The sequence below is a fragment of the Grammomys surdaster genome, unplaced genomic scaffold, assembly GCF_004785775.1.
Source record: "Grammomys surdaster isolate TR1022 unplaced genomic scaffold, NIH_TR_1.0 185, whole genome shotgun sequence".
Taxonomy (NCBI): Eukaryota; Metazoa; Chordata; class Mammalia; order Rodentia; family Muridae; genus Grammomys; species Grammomys surdaster.
Window position 1 is genome coordinate 16,848,083 of NW_021604630.1, and position 16,263 is coordinate 16,864,345.

At 34.5% G+C, this 16,263-nt stretch overlaps 1 protein-coding gene across 7 annotated transcripts in view; it reads left to right on the plus strand.

Annotated features, from left to right (window-relative positions):
* Positions 1 to 16,263, plus strand: part of Pcm1 (pericentriolar material 1) — a 95,687-nt gene that overhangs the window by 57,375 nt on the left and 22,049 nt on the right. For 5 of the 7 annotated variants that reach the window (XM_028768320.1, XM_028768316.1, XM_028768318.1 and 2 more), the window contains 3 exons: positions 8,814 to 8,978; positions 14,225 to 14,397; positions 14,724 to 14,855. In XM_028768320.1, coding sequence (XP_028624153.1) covers positions 8,814 to 8,978; positions 14,225 to 14,397; positions 14,724 to 14,855 — 470 coding nt within the window. The remainder of the gene's footprint in view (positions 1 to 8,813; positions 8,979 to 14,224; positions 14,398 to 14,723; positions 14,856 to 16,263) is intronic. The other 2 variants (XM_028768321.1, XM_028768322.1) reach the window with 1 other exon arrangement.

Sequence of the window (16,263 nt, forward strand, 5' to 3'; positions counted from 1 at the left end):
ATTTTTGTTTGTTTGTTTGTTTGTTTGTTTTGAGACAGGGTTTCTCTGTGTAGCCCTGGCTGTCCTGGAACTCATTCTGTAGACCAGGCTGGCCTCGAACTCAGAAATCCACCTGCCTCTGCCTCCCAAGTGCTGGGATTAAAGGCGTGCGTCACCACCGCCGGGCGCTATATCAATTACTAATCAAGAAAATGCCCAAGAGACTTGCCAATAGGCCAATTGAGAGTCCTTCTTCACAGATGATATTACCTTGTATCAAATTGATATAAAACTAACCATCACTGTGGGTAACCAAAGGTAATAACAGTAGCGTGGTGTTTTATATACCTTTGAAATTTCCCTGACCAATGACTTGTAGGGCGGTGTCTCATGACTTGCATTGCAATTTTTATATAATAATTCATGTCCTCCAAGAGCTACATTGTCCACCATGCAAACATCTCTATTTGATTTTGGAAGTAGCTTACTAACGTGGTTTCTTTCATTTTGGCTAATTCACCCTCTATATCCCTCTCCCTCTATTCTTGCTTAGTCCTTTATACTCCCTCCTTTCCCATATACTCCTCTCTTATTTCATAGCACATGTATTCTACTATCCAATTACATTTCGTAAATGATCTTGAGATAGTAGGCTTCTGTAGGGCTTTCCATACCACCTTCCTTTGGATTAGCCTTTCTCACAACCCCTTGGTTTTACCTATACTTTTGCCCCCCATACCTTAAGCCTTTCTAGTCTCAGCACCAGCCCTTCCCAGCCCCAACTGAAAAGTTCCCCCTTCTTGCTCCTTATGCTCCAAGTTAAACACATGACACAAATGATTTGAAGCTAGAATTTACATATAAGAGAGAACATGTGGTATTTATTTTTCTCTACCAGAGTTACTGCTAGTTGTTTTTCTAATTTCCTATATTTAACCTATAATCATGATTTCATTTTTCTTTACTGCTAAGTAATATTACAGTATGTTTGCATACTACAGTTTTCTCATCCATTTATGTATTGATGACTACTACACAGGTTGAATCCACTTTGTAGCTGTTGTGGCAAGAATGGCAATAGCATTGAAATGCAGGTGTCTCTGTAATGGAATATATATAGTCTGTTGAGTATATGCCTAAGAGTCATATTGAATCATAAGGCTTTTTTTTTTTTTAGCTTTTTTGAGAAACCTCTTAAATTATTCCCAGTGTAACTGTACTAGTTGATGTGTCCACCAACAGTATAGAAGAATTTCCCCTGAACAGCATCTACAACCAATGTTTGTTATCATTTGTATTACTGATTATGGCCATTCTGTTAATGACATATAGACGGTTAGCTTTTTTTTCTTTACTTTGGGGCAAAGATTGTTATTATATCAGTCCAAATAATTCACATTTGTTCAGATGACATTCACTTGCTATTGTTAAGGTCCTATTTCACAGTAGGATCAAACTATAGCACTAAATATGATTAATATATAGCAGAATAAAATTGGTCTTCTAAATTCCTGCTATGTAGAATGTAAACCATTGATAAGAACATCTGTAAGCTTATTAGAACTATACAAACTTTTATAGCCCACCTGAATCAGTGCACACTGTACCAAGAGCAACACTGAAACCAAAGGAACTAGGAGACACTTGCATCTTTAGCTGTAGTCTACTGCTGTCCTGCAGAAGTGAGACAGAAGGACAAAGTTCTCATGTTTAGTTAGGAGCCGAGAGGGAGTAAGCTTTTTTTTTTTTTCTTTTCTTTCTTTTTTTTTTTTTTTTGGACAGCCTCTCAGAGAGAGAAGAGAGTAAGTGAGAAGTGGCCACATAGCAACTCTTGTGTTCTAGGAAGCTGATAAACAGTGGTTCAGCTCTTCCCTCAGTGGCTGTTTGGAATCATGCAGGGCCTTTAGAATGCCATGGCTAATGTAGTTTTCATCAGTGAAGGCATAAGTAGAAGTATTATTTCTTGTAGCTAATTCAGTCATAAGGAATGAATCAGAACCAAACATACGGGAGAGTTGTGGACAGAAATTAGAGATTAGAGCCTCATGCTTTCACAGTACTGTCTCACTTAGCCAGTGATAATATGAAGCATTAATCCTTATTAGTTCTGCTGTTCTCCTTGGAAAAATCTTGGCCTGGTAGCTCACATCTATAATTAAGTTATTTGAGAGACTGAGTCTGGATAGTTGCAAGTTTGAGGCTAACTTAGGCACATAGCAAGACACTATCAATAACAAAACAAGAACCAAAACAACCCAAAAATGCCTAGAAGTCACTCATTAGTCACACATTAGTACCTTAACTTAGAAATCCAGACCTTGGATTGGAAAGATAGCTCATCAGATAAAAATGTTTGCCACTAAGCCTAGTGACCAAAGCTGATCCCTGAAGTCCCCTTTGTGGAGGAGAGAACAGATTTCCCAAAGTTGTCTTGTGACCTCTCCATGCTTACACATCTAAACACATACATAGTAACAGATAAAATGAAAATATACTAAAAAATTTCAAAAGAAATCTAGCCCTTGACCTTGATATTTTCCTTGATTCATGTTTTTGCCTCCTTCTTTGTAAATATTTAAAGATGATTTTTATTACTATATTATATATGTTATTATTATCATCATTATTCTCTTTCTGGTGTGTGTGTGTGTGTGTGTGTGTGTGTGTGTGTGTGTGTGTGTGTAGTGGTTGAAAGTCCCCAGTTAGATATACCATGGCATACGTGTGTAGATTAGGGGAAACTCCATGTAGTTTGTTGGTTTTGTCCACATTTATGTGTTCTAGGATCAAATTCTAGTTTCTGATAACTGCCTCTAGGCTGAGCCACTTCTTTGGTCCATCTATCTTTGAAAACATTTTTAAGTTATTTTATTTTGCATTCGAGTGTTTTTCCTGTATGTTTGTATGTGTACCACATGGCTAGTGCCCTTGAAGGGCATTAGATCCCATGGAACTGGGAGTTATAGATGGGCTATGAGTCAAGAACTACTGAACCATCTCCATTCCCGACTCTTTTAAAGAACATGACTCATTCTTAGACAATCCCTCTTTTACTCTTTCCCTAACCCATCCTTCTTTTTCCTTCATGTCCTCTTTTTTAAAAAATAACTTACTGTATTAGTCACTTTTCTGTTGCTGTGGTAAAATACCATGACAAAGGCAACTTACAGAAGAAAGGATTTATTGGGCTTATGTTCCAGAGGGATGAGAATCCATCGTGATGGGAAAGCAGCAGGCATGTCAGCTTGAGAAAGAAGCTAAAGGTTTATTTTATGTCTTGACCTGCAAGCAGGAAACAGCATGAAATCAAAATGATGTGAATCTTTTAGCTCTCAAGAGCCTCCCTTCAGTGACATACCTCCTCCATCAATGCCACAGTTCCTAAGGTCACACCCAAACAGTGCCATCAGCTGGGGATCAAGTATCAAGTGTCTGAGTTTATGGGAATATCTCATTTAAACCAGTGAAGACAATTAGTACTGACTGTGTTTACATGGTCCCTGTCTTATCCATGCTATATGGTTGACTGGCTTGTGTACAATAAATACAGGCAATGATGGCTCTATAAGTTAATAAGTATACAATTAGTATATAATAATGCTGTCCAAAAGACAGCATTCCACAGCAGTCCTTCCTAGTTTCTGCTTCCTATAGTCTTTCTGCCTCCTCTTCTACAATATTTCCTCGGCCTTGTTTGTGAGAATGACAAAGATGTCCCATTTAGAGTTGAGCCCTTAACAGTTACTTTCGTAGAACTTTAACCAGCCATGAGTCTCTGTATTAACCTATGCCCACTGTAAAAAGAAGCTTAACTGATTAAAGTTGAGCAGCATAAGTCTATGGCAATAAGCATAATATTTAGAAGATGACTTGAAAACATGTTCTTTGAGCAAAACAGTGGTAGTAGGTTCTTATGTAGGGCTTTTGATCTCCCTAGTCATGAACTTTTTAAAATAAGTTTTCAGTACCAGTCCCCCCTGCAATGCAGGCCTCAAGTCCAATAAGTCAGTTACCACATAATGGTCATGCCACTGTTTTACCAGTGACCTGACAGATAGCTATTGTAGCATGCAGGGGCCACCACTAGGTGGGACTATTGGTGGATGATTGATGGAGTCTCTGACTGGCCTACATAGCACCTTTCAGCACTATAAAAGTTAGTCAGAAGGGAGTAAGTTTCCAGGTCAGTTCCAGCTTAGTTTTGCTATGCCCTGGATCCCGAATATGTAGTGTCTTTAGTAAAGGAAATCTTACCTAGTTGTAGTAGACAATTATTTCCCTCTGTCTTAGCTAAGTTTTCTATTGTTGTGGTAAAATACTATGACCAAAAGGGAAGGTTTATTTCAGCTTACAGTTCTATGTCACCAAAAGAAATCAGGGCAGGAACTGATGCAGAAGCCATGGAGGAATGTTGCTTGCTGGCTTGCTCAACTTGCTTTCTTATCACATCCAAGATCACCTGCCCAGTGTTGGCATCATCCACAGTGGACTGGGTCCTTCCACATCAATCATTTAACAAAATGGTGCCTCCCAGATTTTCCTATAGGCCAATCTTGTGGATGTAGTTTCCCAATTAAGATTCCCTATTATAGCGTCTGAATTGTAGGGTGTTTGTGTCTCTGTCTCTCTCTGTCTCTGTCTCTGTCTCTCTCTCTCTTTGTTTGTTTGTTTTTTGTTTTTTGTTTTTTTTTTTGGTTTTTTTGTTTTTTGTTTTTTGTTTTTGGTTTTTCGAGACAGGGTTTCTCTGTGTAGTCCTGGCTGTCCTGGAACTCACTCTGTAGACCAGGCTGGCCTCGAACTCAGAAATCTACCTGCCTCTGCCTCCCAAGTTCTGGGATTAAAGGCGTGTGCCACCACTGCCTGGCTAGGATGTTTCTCTCTTAATTTCAGTTTTTTTTGGCAGGTTGATATCATGTATGCCTTTGTAAAGTTCATAAAGAGAATTTTGCATGTATCCATAAGCTATATTTAATTTCAATTAGGATTCATTTAATACTTTTCATGTAATTTGGTAATAAAGTAAAAAGTTTAATTCCATTTATGTAAAACATCTTGTTAGGTTAATATACTTTTTTCTCCCCTTCACAGCAATGTGGTTTAAACAACCATATGTGTGGTACTCATATCATTTTCCATAATATTTTTGGTAGAATTCCCTTTATTTATGGAACTATTTTATGTACATACAGTAGTAAACTAGCCATCTATTAAGAGAACTATTTCCAGTAAGTTTCATGCAGAATGGGTAATTATGACTAGGCTTCAGTCTGAAAAACCAGTAAAGAACTCAGAAATTTAAATTTGAGGTAATGAAATATTAACTTAAATTATGTTCTTAGAAATAGAAGGAGGTTTGACTCCTCATAAGATATCACAGAGACAGCACAATAATATGGGAGTTTGCTTGGTGTCATCAGAGTAGCTGCTTCAGTCTGGGGAGCATACGCATCAAAGATTCTTCTCTCACTTCTGTTGAATGACTGGTGTTCTTAAGGAAAGCTGTAGTGAAAGAGGTGCGACTTTTCTATTTTTGCCCTTCTTATCCCGATTATTACCAATCTTGTGTCTCTTGGAGATACTAATTGTCAGAGATACTAGTGAACAATGATGTGGCTATTCTTCCTACCCTTGCACATAAATAAGTATTAGCTTTTGCAGCTGAAAGGCTTCACCAGAGAAAAGTTGAATGTAACCATTAAAATGGCCCAGCATTTGTTTTTATCCTTAGGGTAGTTAAAATTCATAATAGTAGATATAATAGTACATATAAGAAGAAAACTAGCAATCAGAGAGAATTCATAGACGGACGCTACCAGAGCAAGCAAAATTTAGCAATAGAATTTTTTGAAGGAAATACATAGTTAAACAAAATAAGGGTATATAAGCAGATTGAATTATAATATGTAAATTCTTTAAAAATAGAGAAATGTTTTTGGTAATCTTAATATTGTTTGCTAAAGAGGGTAGATAGATACCATTAACTCCCAAACTACAAATTTTGAAAATCAAAGAATTCAAAAAGTAGTAGGCGATAAAAGCTATTGGGAGGGCTTATTTTAGAGGCTTAAGAGAAAATCTTGGAGCGCTGATGTGTTTGTTATGAGTTGTAAAATGAAAAGCAAGAAGCAATATTTAAATACATAATAAAGATGATAAAGGATTTGAGAGTAGTAGTAAGTTAGGTGGAGCCAACTTCTGTCCGTCCATGAAGGGAGTGGGGAAGCTGCCTGTGCGGGGTGACCAAATTCCCGACTAGCCAAGATGAGCTAAAAACAGTGGCTCTGTTTACAGAGAAAAAGAATAAGTTTTATACAAAACAAAACCCCTAACTGGCATCAAGCAGTCTCACACTCTGTAGAAGAATACATATGAATACATAGCCCAAATATAGATGCAGATACCTATTACTGGCATTTGGGAGTTCAAGGAGGACTTAATTCACTTAAAGTCATCCAGATCTGGGTCCAGTTTATTAAAAACAAAACAAGCAGCCGGGCAGTGGTGGCACATGCCTTTAATCCCAGCACTTGGGAGGCAGAGGCAGGCGGATTTCTGAGTTCGAGGCAAGCCTGGTCTACAGAGTGAGTTCCAGGACAGCCAGGGATATAAAGAGAGAAACCCTGTCTCAAAAAAACCAAAAAATAAAAAACAAACAAACAAACAAACAAACAAAAAAAAAGCAAGCAAACAAAAAGAGGTACAGGTTACAGTGGGCTGGGACTGCAATTAAGAATCCTGTATTCAGCTAAGAGACCTGGCTTAACCTATTTGAAGGAAACCAGATGTGACTTGTAATAGAGTTACTTTTGTCTAAAAAAGGTAAGATAGAACACTAGCTAGTCATGGCCTTACACACCTGCAGCTCCAATACTATAGAGGCTGAGTCAAGAAGATTGTTGCGAATCTGAAGAGCATCTCAGCTATAGAGTAGCAAGTCTATATCCTGTCACAAGGAACCAAAAAGAGATAGACAGACACTTTTTGTTGTTGCTTTTTGAGACAGAGTTTCTCTGTGTATTTCTGGAATCTGTAGACCAGGCTGGCCTTGAACTCAGAGATCTGCCAAACATTGCCTCCCAAGTGCTGGGATTAAAGGCATGTACCACCACTGCTCAGCTATGAGGTATATATACTTAAAAATTCATATACACAAACCAATCTCAGTGTATATTCAAAGATAAAGAAGCTGAAGCAGGAAGATTGAGTTACCTTTGTATAAGAAATATAAGGTAGTATACTAGCTAGATATGGTCATGTACCCCAGTACTGTGTTCAAGAACAGATGGGATTTTTAGAGTAAGACAATGTAGAAAAAGAAAAAAAAATCAGTAGAATACTAGCAACTGCTAATGTATCAAAAGAATATTAGATAATTGACTGTACAGTTAACTTCAGAAACATTCTCATGATATATTACCAGAAAATCTATGTTAAAAGGAAAAAGCCATATTTACAGTAGTAGGTTAGATTTGAAGTCATTCCTAATTAAATTAAAATAGATTAAGCAAAACAAAACAAAAAACAGTTAAGGATGTTAACGCCATTAGCCAATGTCTATCATACTGTAGAATGGAAACATTTCACAGGCATTTCTGTCAAAATGGAAAAATAAAAGAGGGACTTTTTGTATTACCAGCCTGTTTAGCTTATTTGGAAACGTAGGACCAGAAATATTGGAGTAACTACTGCTATTAAAGAGAAACATTTGTTTCTACTAGTATTTTTACTAATGTTAATTTAATAAGGTAAACTGTTAAAATGGTTTTTAACTGAGTAAGTAGCCAAACACTTTTCTTTGCTAACAAGAAAAATAGTAGTTCTATAAAAACATATATATATATATATATATGTATATATATATATACATATATATATATATAATAAAAAAGATTAAGTATAAAAACAAAGCTACTTCTGAGATAAAAATGTATAAAATTTAACTCTTCAGATTAAGTGCATTTAATTTTAGTCTGTTTTGTGTTGCCTTGGGTTGATTTTGAAACTGACAAAAAAAGCTCTCAGCATATATGGAAAGATAAATATCTAAGAGTAGCCAAGAAAAGAAGCTAAGTGGGGTTTGCTTACCAAATGAAAAACATATTATATAATTTCTGTGACCAAAAGAGTAAAAAATGACTTTGTAGGTAGGGCAGTGTGGTGTGGTGACACATGCCTTTAATCCCAGCACTTGAAGGCAGAGACAGGCAGATATTTGTGAGTTAAAGGCCAGCCTGGTCTACAAAGTGAGTTCCAGGAGAGCCAGAGCTGTTACACAGAGAAACTCTGTCACAAACAAACATACTTTGAAATAGAAACTAAAACAATGTAAGAAATAAAACAATGAAATATGAGGTTTACTATTATATCAGTGTTTATTTTAACTCAGTGGGAAGAGGATCAACTTAACCATCAGTCCATATAGAATAAAAGAAATTGAGTTGTGTCATACAATAAAATGAATGTGAAATATAAAAACCTTAGAAAGAAAATGCAGTAGTGTGGGTTTTTGTGTTTTGTTTTGTAACCTTGAAAATGTGTTACCTTGGAGTCTAGTAGAGAATTCAGATCTTATGAAATTTGCCTTACTGTACTTTTAGTTGAGGTGTTTCGATGAGTATCAGAAGATAAGTGAACTGTTAGAATTGATTATTGTCACTCAATCCTTCTAAAGGTTATTCTGAAGGTATTCAAAGACAGTATTTTGTATTCTGTTTATGCTAGGCCATAATACCACTATAAATTGAGTTACTTGTACTATTTTACTATGGAAATGAGTTTCCCTTTCAGATTAAGTTAGTTGCAACTGATAACAGCTGTCACTTTTTTTACCCGAGGGTATGAAAGTGCCAGTGTGTCTAGCACATGTGAACCTTGCAAAAGTAGGAACAGACATTCAGCCCAGACTGAAGAGCCTGTTCAAGCAAAATTATTCAGCAGAAAGAATCATGAACAGCTGGAAAAAATAATAAAATATAGTAGGTCTGCAGAAATATCTTCAGGTATGTTCCTCTTTTTTTGTTTGTTTTAATCTAGGGAATTCATCTTAAATTTGAAAAGCTACACTAAAGCACGTTTTAATAATAGACTATCACAGATTCCTATCATGTAAAAGGTTTTAATCATAGAGAAATATAAACTCCAAATAGTTTCTGTGATCTTTTTAGTGTTTCTGACACATTAAAAAATTCTTTGTAAACAAATAATTGTTATTAGTATGGAATTCCTAATTGAAATTCTAGAAATCTTACCTAAATAGGATTTGATATGAAATCTTATTACTTCTTTTTCTTAAAACATTTGCTGCATCAGGCATGTGATAAAAGTGTGTGTACATTACTTTAACAAATACAACTAGCAAGGAATTAGTTCCTTCTAGCCTTGTATATTCATATCTCACAATCTTTGGCTTGAACTTATTTTCTTCAGTGATAGTGAATAAGAGCATTCCCATGACTGCCATGCTGTTTCTCAGCTTACTTACCAGTTGTTAATTTTTTTGCTTTTGTTTTTTTCTCCTTTCACTCATAAGTAAAATTTTAATTCAATAATCTTGAAATTGTATATGAATCTAAGGTTGGGTAGCTTTCCCTTTCCTCTTTCATTTCCTTTTGTGTCAGTGCAAAGCTTTTCCATTATCTGAGTCACAGGATATAGTATTAGGTGTTTTTAGATGTTTATGTTGTCCTTTTGAGTCCTTTGGGGTCATCTAACTACTTTTTATATTTTTACACTAAATGTCAGTATAATACGTAATTGGTGGTATGCTCTCAGTAAGTGTTTATTGAGTGGGGTCAATGACTGTCACCATTTTAAGTATTCAATATTTGATGATTTATAAAAAGAATAGGTACATCTCAAATACATAGAATTGTAAATAGAGATTCAATCTCATTTGTCTCCTCTTGTGAATATGGTATCATCTATTTGTATCATATTTTATATACAAAAGTTTGATTATAGAATTTTTATGCATGTCGTTTGAGCTTTATTTTTTTAAAAAAGATTTATTTATTTATTATATATGAATACACTGTAGCTGTCTTCAGACACACCAGAAGAGGGCATCAGATCTCATTACAGATGGTTGTGAGCCACCATGTGGTTGCTGGGATTTGAACTCAGGACCTCTGGAAGTGCAGTCAGTGCTCTTAACCACTGAGCCATCTCTCCAGCCCATCGTTTGAGCTTTATAATGCTACATTATTTTATTTTTATTTTTCAGCTGTGGAATTATAGGAAAGGTACTTGCTTTCTTCCAACACTTTTTAAATGGGTGGCAATGCAAATTGTACTTTTCTGTAAAAGCTTTGAAAACAGTGCCCTTAGCTTGTAACTATTCTTTGGAATGCATCCTAATGGAGAAGTGAAAAAAATTGAAGGTTTAGTGTTGGCCGAACAGTATAATTCCATGTATGTATGAGTAGAAATATAAAGGAAAACAAGCATAGAAGAAAATGTATGAGTGTTTGCAGTGATTTTAATGAACTGTGTTTTCTGAATTGTATGTAGTAAATAGTTGTTAATTTTTTAATCAGAAAAGAAACTTCACATTTCGAAATGGCTTTGTCATATTGCTAGGAGTTCATTCATAGCACTTAACTTTCAACTTAAAGTTCAAGATTCCTTTGGCAAAAATAACAATTCTATTGTCCTGTACTCAGCAAAATATTCAAATTTTCATCTCCTTTCACTATTTTTACCCAGTAGTGTTATTGTCAAAGAGTTGGGTGGGAGTTGAGGAAGGGCACAGAATTGAATGGCTTAATAAAAATTGAGTAGTATTATCTTCATTGAAAGTTAGTATTCCAGACCTTATTGTTGTCATTTAAAAAAAAAAAGAGGTCTGGCACAGTGGCACATGCCATTAATCCCAGTACTGGGGCAGAGACAGGCACATCTATGTGAGTGGTGGCCAGTCTGGTCTACATATTGAGTTGTCTATCAGGGGCACATCCTAAAAACCTGTCTCAAATAATTTATTGAATTTTTGGTAAATTAAATAGTTTGTAGGTATAAATATGCTGTTCATCAACATGTTTTTCATTTACTGTGACCCTAAGATTCTCTACATATTTATTGATGCCTGTTGTGACTTGGCCTATAACATGGTAATTAGAGTGCAGCATTTATTGCTATTATTGGATTATGCTTTCCTCTTTTCCCACAGTAATTATAGGAGTGTCAGTGTCTTATACTCCCTACCCTTAAAAAAAAAAAAAAAAAAAGATAGTACATCACTATGGTTGTCGTCACTGATCACAACAACTTTAGTTTATAGCAGTTTCTTAATGAAAACACTTCACATTTTTAAACTATTTCTATGGATGTATTGTGCATATATGTTTCTTCACCAAGTGAATGACTAGTGCCTGAGGAAGCAAGTAGAGGGTATCTGATCCCCTGGAATCATAGTTCTAGGTGCTGTGAACCGCCATGTGAGTGTTGAGAATCAAACCTAGGTCCTCTGGAACATCAACCAGTGCTTACTCTTAACCATTGAGCCAGCTCTCCTGACCATCTAATGAGAATGTTTCCAAAGACAGCGTAAACTATTATTTGCAGTAACATTTAGATAAATATCTTTTTTAAATTTTATTTTTTTCTCATTCACTTACTCATAATAAGCCCTGTGTTCACAACATTTTATGCTTATCCTATGTCTACCCTTCCCTACAGCATATGCTAGAATTTTACAGCAGTCTAACAATTTAAAAGAAATACATGTGAAGTGCCAGGAGGCACTTATATGGGCACAATTTGCTTAGTGCCCATATTTGTTACTTTTCTTTTTTGAACTTAAAATCCTATAGTATCCTGATTTTTGTTTGTTTGTTTATTTGTTTTTTGTTTTTTGTTTTTTTAATTTTTATGAGTTGGTCTCTCTGTAGAGCCCTGGCTGTTCTTGAGCTCTCTGTGTAGACTAGTCTGGCCTTGAACACAGATCCACCTGCCTCTGCTTCCTGAGTGATGGAATTAAAGTTGTGTGCTACCATACTTGACTTGTTTTGGTTTTTACTTTTATGTGTGTGGGTGCTTTGTCTCTGTATGTCTGTGCATTGGATGCCTGATGCTGGAGCAGCAGACAGTAGTTAGACGTCATGTGGGTGCTGAGAATTGAACCTGAGTCCTCTAAAAGAGCAGCTAGCACTCTTAACTGTTGAGCCATCTTTCCAACCCTTAAATTTCTTTTCATTTTTAGATTTAGCTTGGTATATTTGGTGTACATATGGTACTAAACTCACAAAAAATAAAAACCTCATATTCTGAAGTTTATAATTCACAGTTGGCAAAACTGGCCACCTTTCTTGTTTTATAAACATGAAACCTAGCCAACACATCTGTAAAGGTAGTAGAAACATTTTTTGTGACAGTGTTTAAAAATTATTTGTTTCATATACCTGATACACTGAAACGCATTAAGGTTTTGGTAAATAGATAAAGATGTTTTTGTGCTGCAACCAGTTTTTGCTACCAGTCAGTATCTGAAAAATAACTCATCAAAAGCCCAGCTATGATGGGCATAGGCTATAATAAATAAAGATCATAGAGATTTAGAAACATTCCAAAATGCTATTTTGATTCAGAAGTACATATTTGTATTAGTACATATTTATATTATTTAAAATTATAAAAGTATTTTACCTCATACAGCAGAACATGAGGGATTTTTTATTTTAATATGATTTACAATTATAAAAACATCTTAGCTTCTTTCTGCAGTAATATATGAATAGAAAGTAAAGTCTCATTTGAGTCCTTAGAGGACTCTAAAGAAGATAAAACAAAGGGAAGAGAGATGGCCAAGCTGTTAAATGTTCAACTGACAACTAGATTTCAGATAAAACAGAAACCTAGACCTGACAAAACTAGACACACATTAGTACAATTAAGATTAGGCTAGCAGAGAGAAGGGAGCTTTCTAGCATTCATTTTAGTTTAGGAGGAAAGACTGACATGAAATTTAAATCTCTTAACTACATAAAAGGAAAGATGAAAGTTAGAATTAATTAGGAGTGATTTTATTGTAGAATAATAATTCATCATAGCAAACTATTAAGCCATTAACATACTGTTTTCTTAGAGCTTTGAAACAACATTTTAAAAATTAAACTATGATTTAACTTGTCATATGTGAATTGAAAGTTTATATAACAATGATCTGGATATTTTCCTTTAAGTGGGGATTTCTTGGTTTTCATTATTTCTGTATGTCTTATTTCTATTCTGCAATAGTAATTATATCTTCATGCTCTTTGCATGCTTTTTTTTAAAAAAAAACAACATATATTGAAACATTCAACTTTTTTTTATCTCTTAGAATCATTGATTTTTGAAGAAAAAAAACCTAGATATTTGTAGTTCTTCTGTTCTAGTAAAATTACAGAATTTCAAAGGTAGAAGAACTACTTGGGTATGGGTTGCTTTTGGTTCCATTTCTGTTTCTAAAAAGAACACAAAATTTCCTAATTTATACCCTGCAAGAAAGTTTAGGGCTAACCATATGGTTCAAAGTGGCATATGTGAGGTGCAGGGTTTGTTTGTTCTCCATCACTAAACACCCACGCAAAAGAGTATGACTTTGAAAGAGTGTTGCCAGTAAGTTCATGGGGCAGTGATATATGGGGAGTCTGACAACTATGGTTGGGCACCTTCTACTCTGATTTGTCATCTGGTGTTAAGTAAATATTACATTGTAGTGACCAGTTAATGACATAATTATGCATTGTTAAGCCACAGCAATTAATAAGTACACTTCTCTTTTTTGATGTGTTCATATTACCAAAATAAACCCAAATTATTTTAATTTGCTTATTGCATTTAAGAGCTTATTGATTTTCAGTAACTAGTCCCATAAAGTACATATAGTTTTCCAGGTTTTTGTTTAATTTTGGTTTGGTTTAATTTTCAGACCAGTTTTTGGCTATGTAGTCCAAGCTGCTGACCTCTTTAACTTATAGTCCTTTTTTATGTTCCCCAGTTCTGGATTTATAGGTAGGCTCTACCATACTTGGTCATTTTTTATTTTTACTGAGGAATAAGTATGATTCTAAGTGGTATCAGATATTGCTATTCTTGAATTTAAATATTTTAATACATAGTATCTATCTTAATATTTTAAGATTATTTCTTTAAAAGCCCTGAAATAGGATTTGTTGTGTTAAAGCTTAGAAAACTATGTAGAGTAACAGGAGTTATTATGAAGATTTTTATTGACATTATTTTCTTGATCTTTTTTATCTTCCAGAAACTGGAAGTGATTTTTCCATGTTTGAAGCTTTACGGGATACTATTTATTCCGAAGTGGCTACATTGATTTCTCAAAATGAGTCTCGTCCACATTTTCTGATTGAACTTTTCCATGAGCTGCAGCTACTTAACACAGACTACTTGAGACAGCGAGCTTTATATGCGTTGCAGGTATCTGGTCCTCACAGTCTTCTCTCCGCTTACTCAGTGCTTATTATATATGGTTACCTCCTTAAATGAAGAGCAGCCTTTTGATTTATTTTTTGTTTTTGCTTTTTTGGCAACATTTTATTTAAAACTTCTTATATAGCTTCAGTATGTTTTAGTTAATCTTTACACACATTTTTCTATGGTTTAATATTCTTTGCTTACTATTTAATCTATGAAAAGTGCTTTATTTTTGTTCCATCTGCCACTGCTTTGAAGTTTGTCACATAAATTTAGAATAAAGCATATATATATGTATTATATATAAATGTCTTTATTTTACTATTTAGGATATTGTGTCCAGACATATTTCTGAAAGTGATGAAAAAGAAGGAGAAAATTTAAAGTCTGTGAATTCTGGCACTTGGGTAGCATCAAACTCAGAACTTACTCCAAGTGAGAGCCTTGTTACTACTGATGATGTAAGCCAATATGATATGTTAAATGTGGGCACACTTTCAATGTATAGCAAAGGTTGACAATCTGATGATTGTTGATAGAGATAATATTGTTGATGTTTTAAAAAATAATATGCTTTGAAGCCTGCACTATCCACATGTACCTTTAATAGGTATTTAATAAGTCTTTGTTGTATTCTTCAGAACATTAGGTACACCAAATAGCAGTCAAGTCAGAAAACCTTTAAATATATAAGTACAAAATAAATCAAGTCTTTTTGTAAAAGATAAACCTGGACAAAAGAAAATCATCCAGGACAAAAATGAAATTTAATGTATTCTACTTAGACAAATTTTTGAATAAAATAGAAAGATCAGGGAAAAATGATAGGATACTTTTATGTATTAGATATTTGAAAAACATCTATTTACAGGTTCAGATACTGATTTATAGTTTTTGTATAGCAAATATTTGTATAATTTAAGCACCTGGAGATCTCTAAGAAAGAATAAAATAATGGATTAGCAGATAATCTGATTATAGATAGTTGAAACAACATTGTTGTGATTTTTACCAATATTGTAATGTTAACACAAAGTATTCTGAAGATAGTATTTCTCCAAAAGGATATTTTGTCTTCTTTTTAGGAAAGAATAATCTATTTAGAAACTATTGAAGATTTTCTTTTATTTTTTACTCTTAAACTCATGCTGAATATAATACCTCCTGAATTGTCCTTTTTTCTTAAGATTGTTCTATACTGTGCTGTAAAATCATATGCTATTATAAAAGAAACTGTCTAAAAATTACATAGTTGGAGGTTTGTTGTGTTTGTGCATATGTAGTGTATGTACATGTGACTGTGGTGGAGTAGCAGTAATAGTAGTAGTATGTGTTTGTGTACCTGCGTGTGGAGGCCAGAAGTTGACATAGAGTGTCTTCCTTGATTGCTTTCTACATTGTCTTTTGAGACAGCATCTCTCATGGAACCTGGCGCTTGTTGATTTGGATATTGTGATCACTTGGGAAAGACTCAGTCCCATAGTTTTTATTTTTATAATATTAAATATAAATTAGGAAATGACTACTTATAACAGTTATCTAAAAATGATATGTTTCTTTTTTGCAGAAAATGAAAAAAAGGCAGACAACTGTCTAGCTAGCCATCAATCTAATTTATTTGGGGCATGGGAAGAATTACTGGAATATATTATGATATAACTGTTATTGGGTATCGAGATAACTTGGGAAAGACTGTAATCAAGTGATAGAAATTGTATTAATGAGAGATGGTGATATTAACTATAGAAAATGCAAAAGGACCTTCTTGACTGATGTAAATTGTCTTTGTATATGTGTTGTTTTAAAACTTAGAGAGAGTCTGTGTGTGTGTGTGTGTGTGTGTGTGTGTGTGTGTGTGTGTGTGTGTGT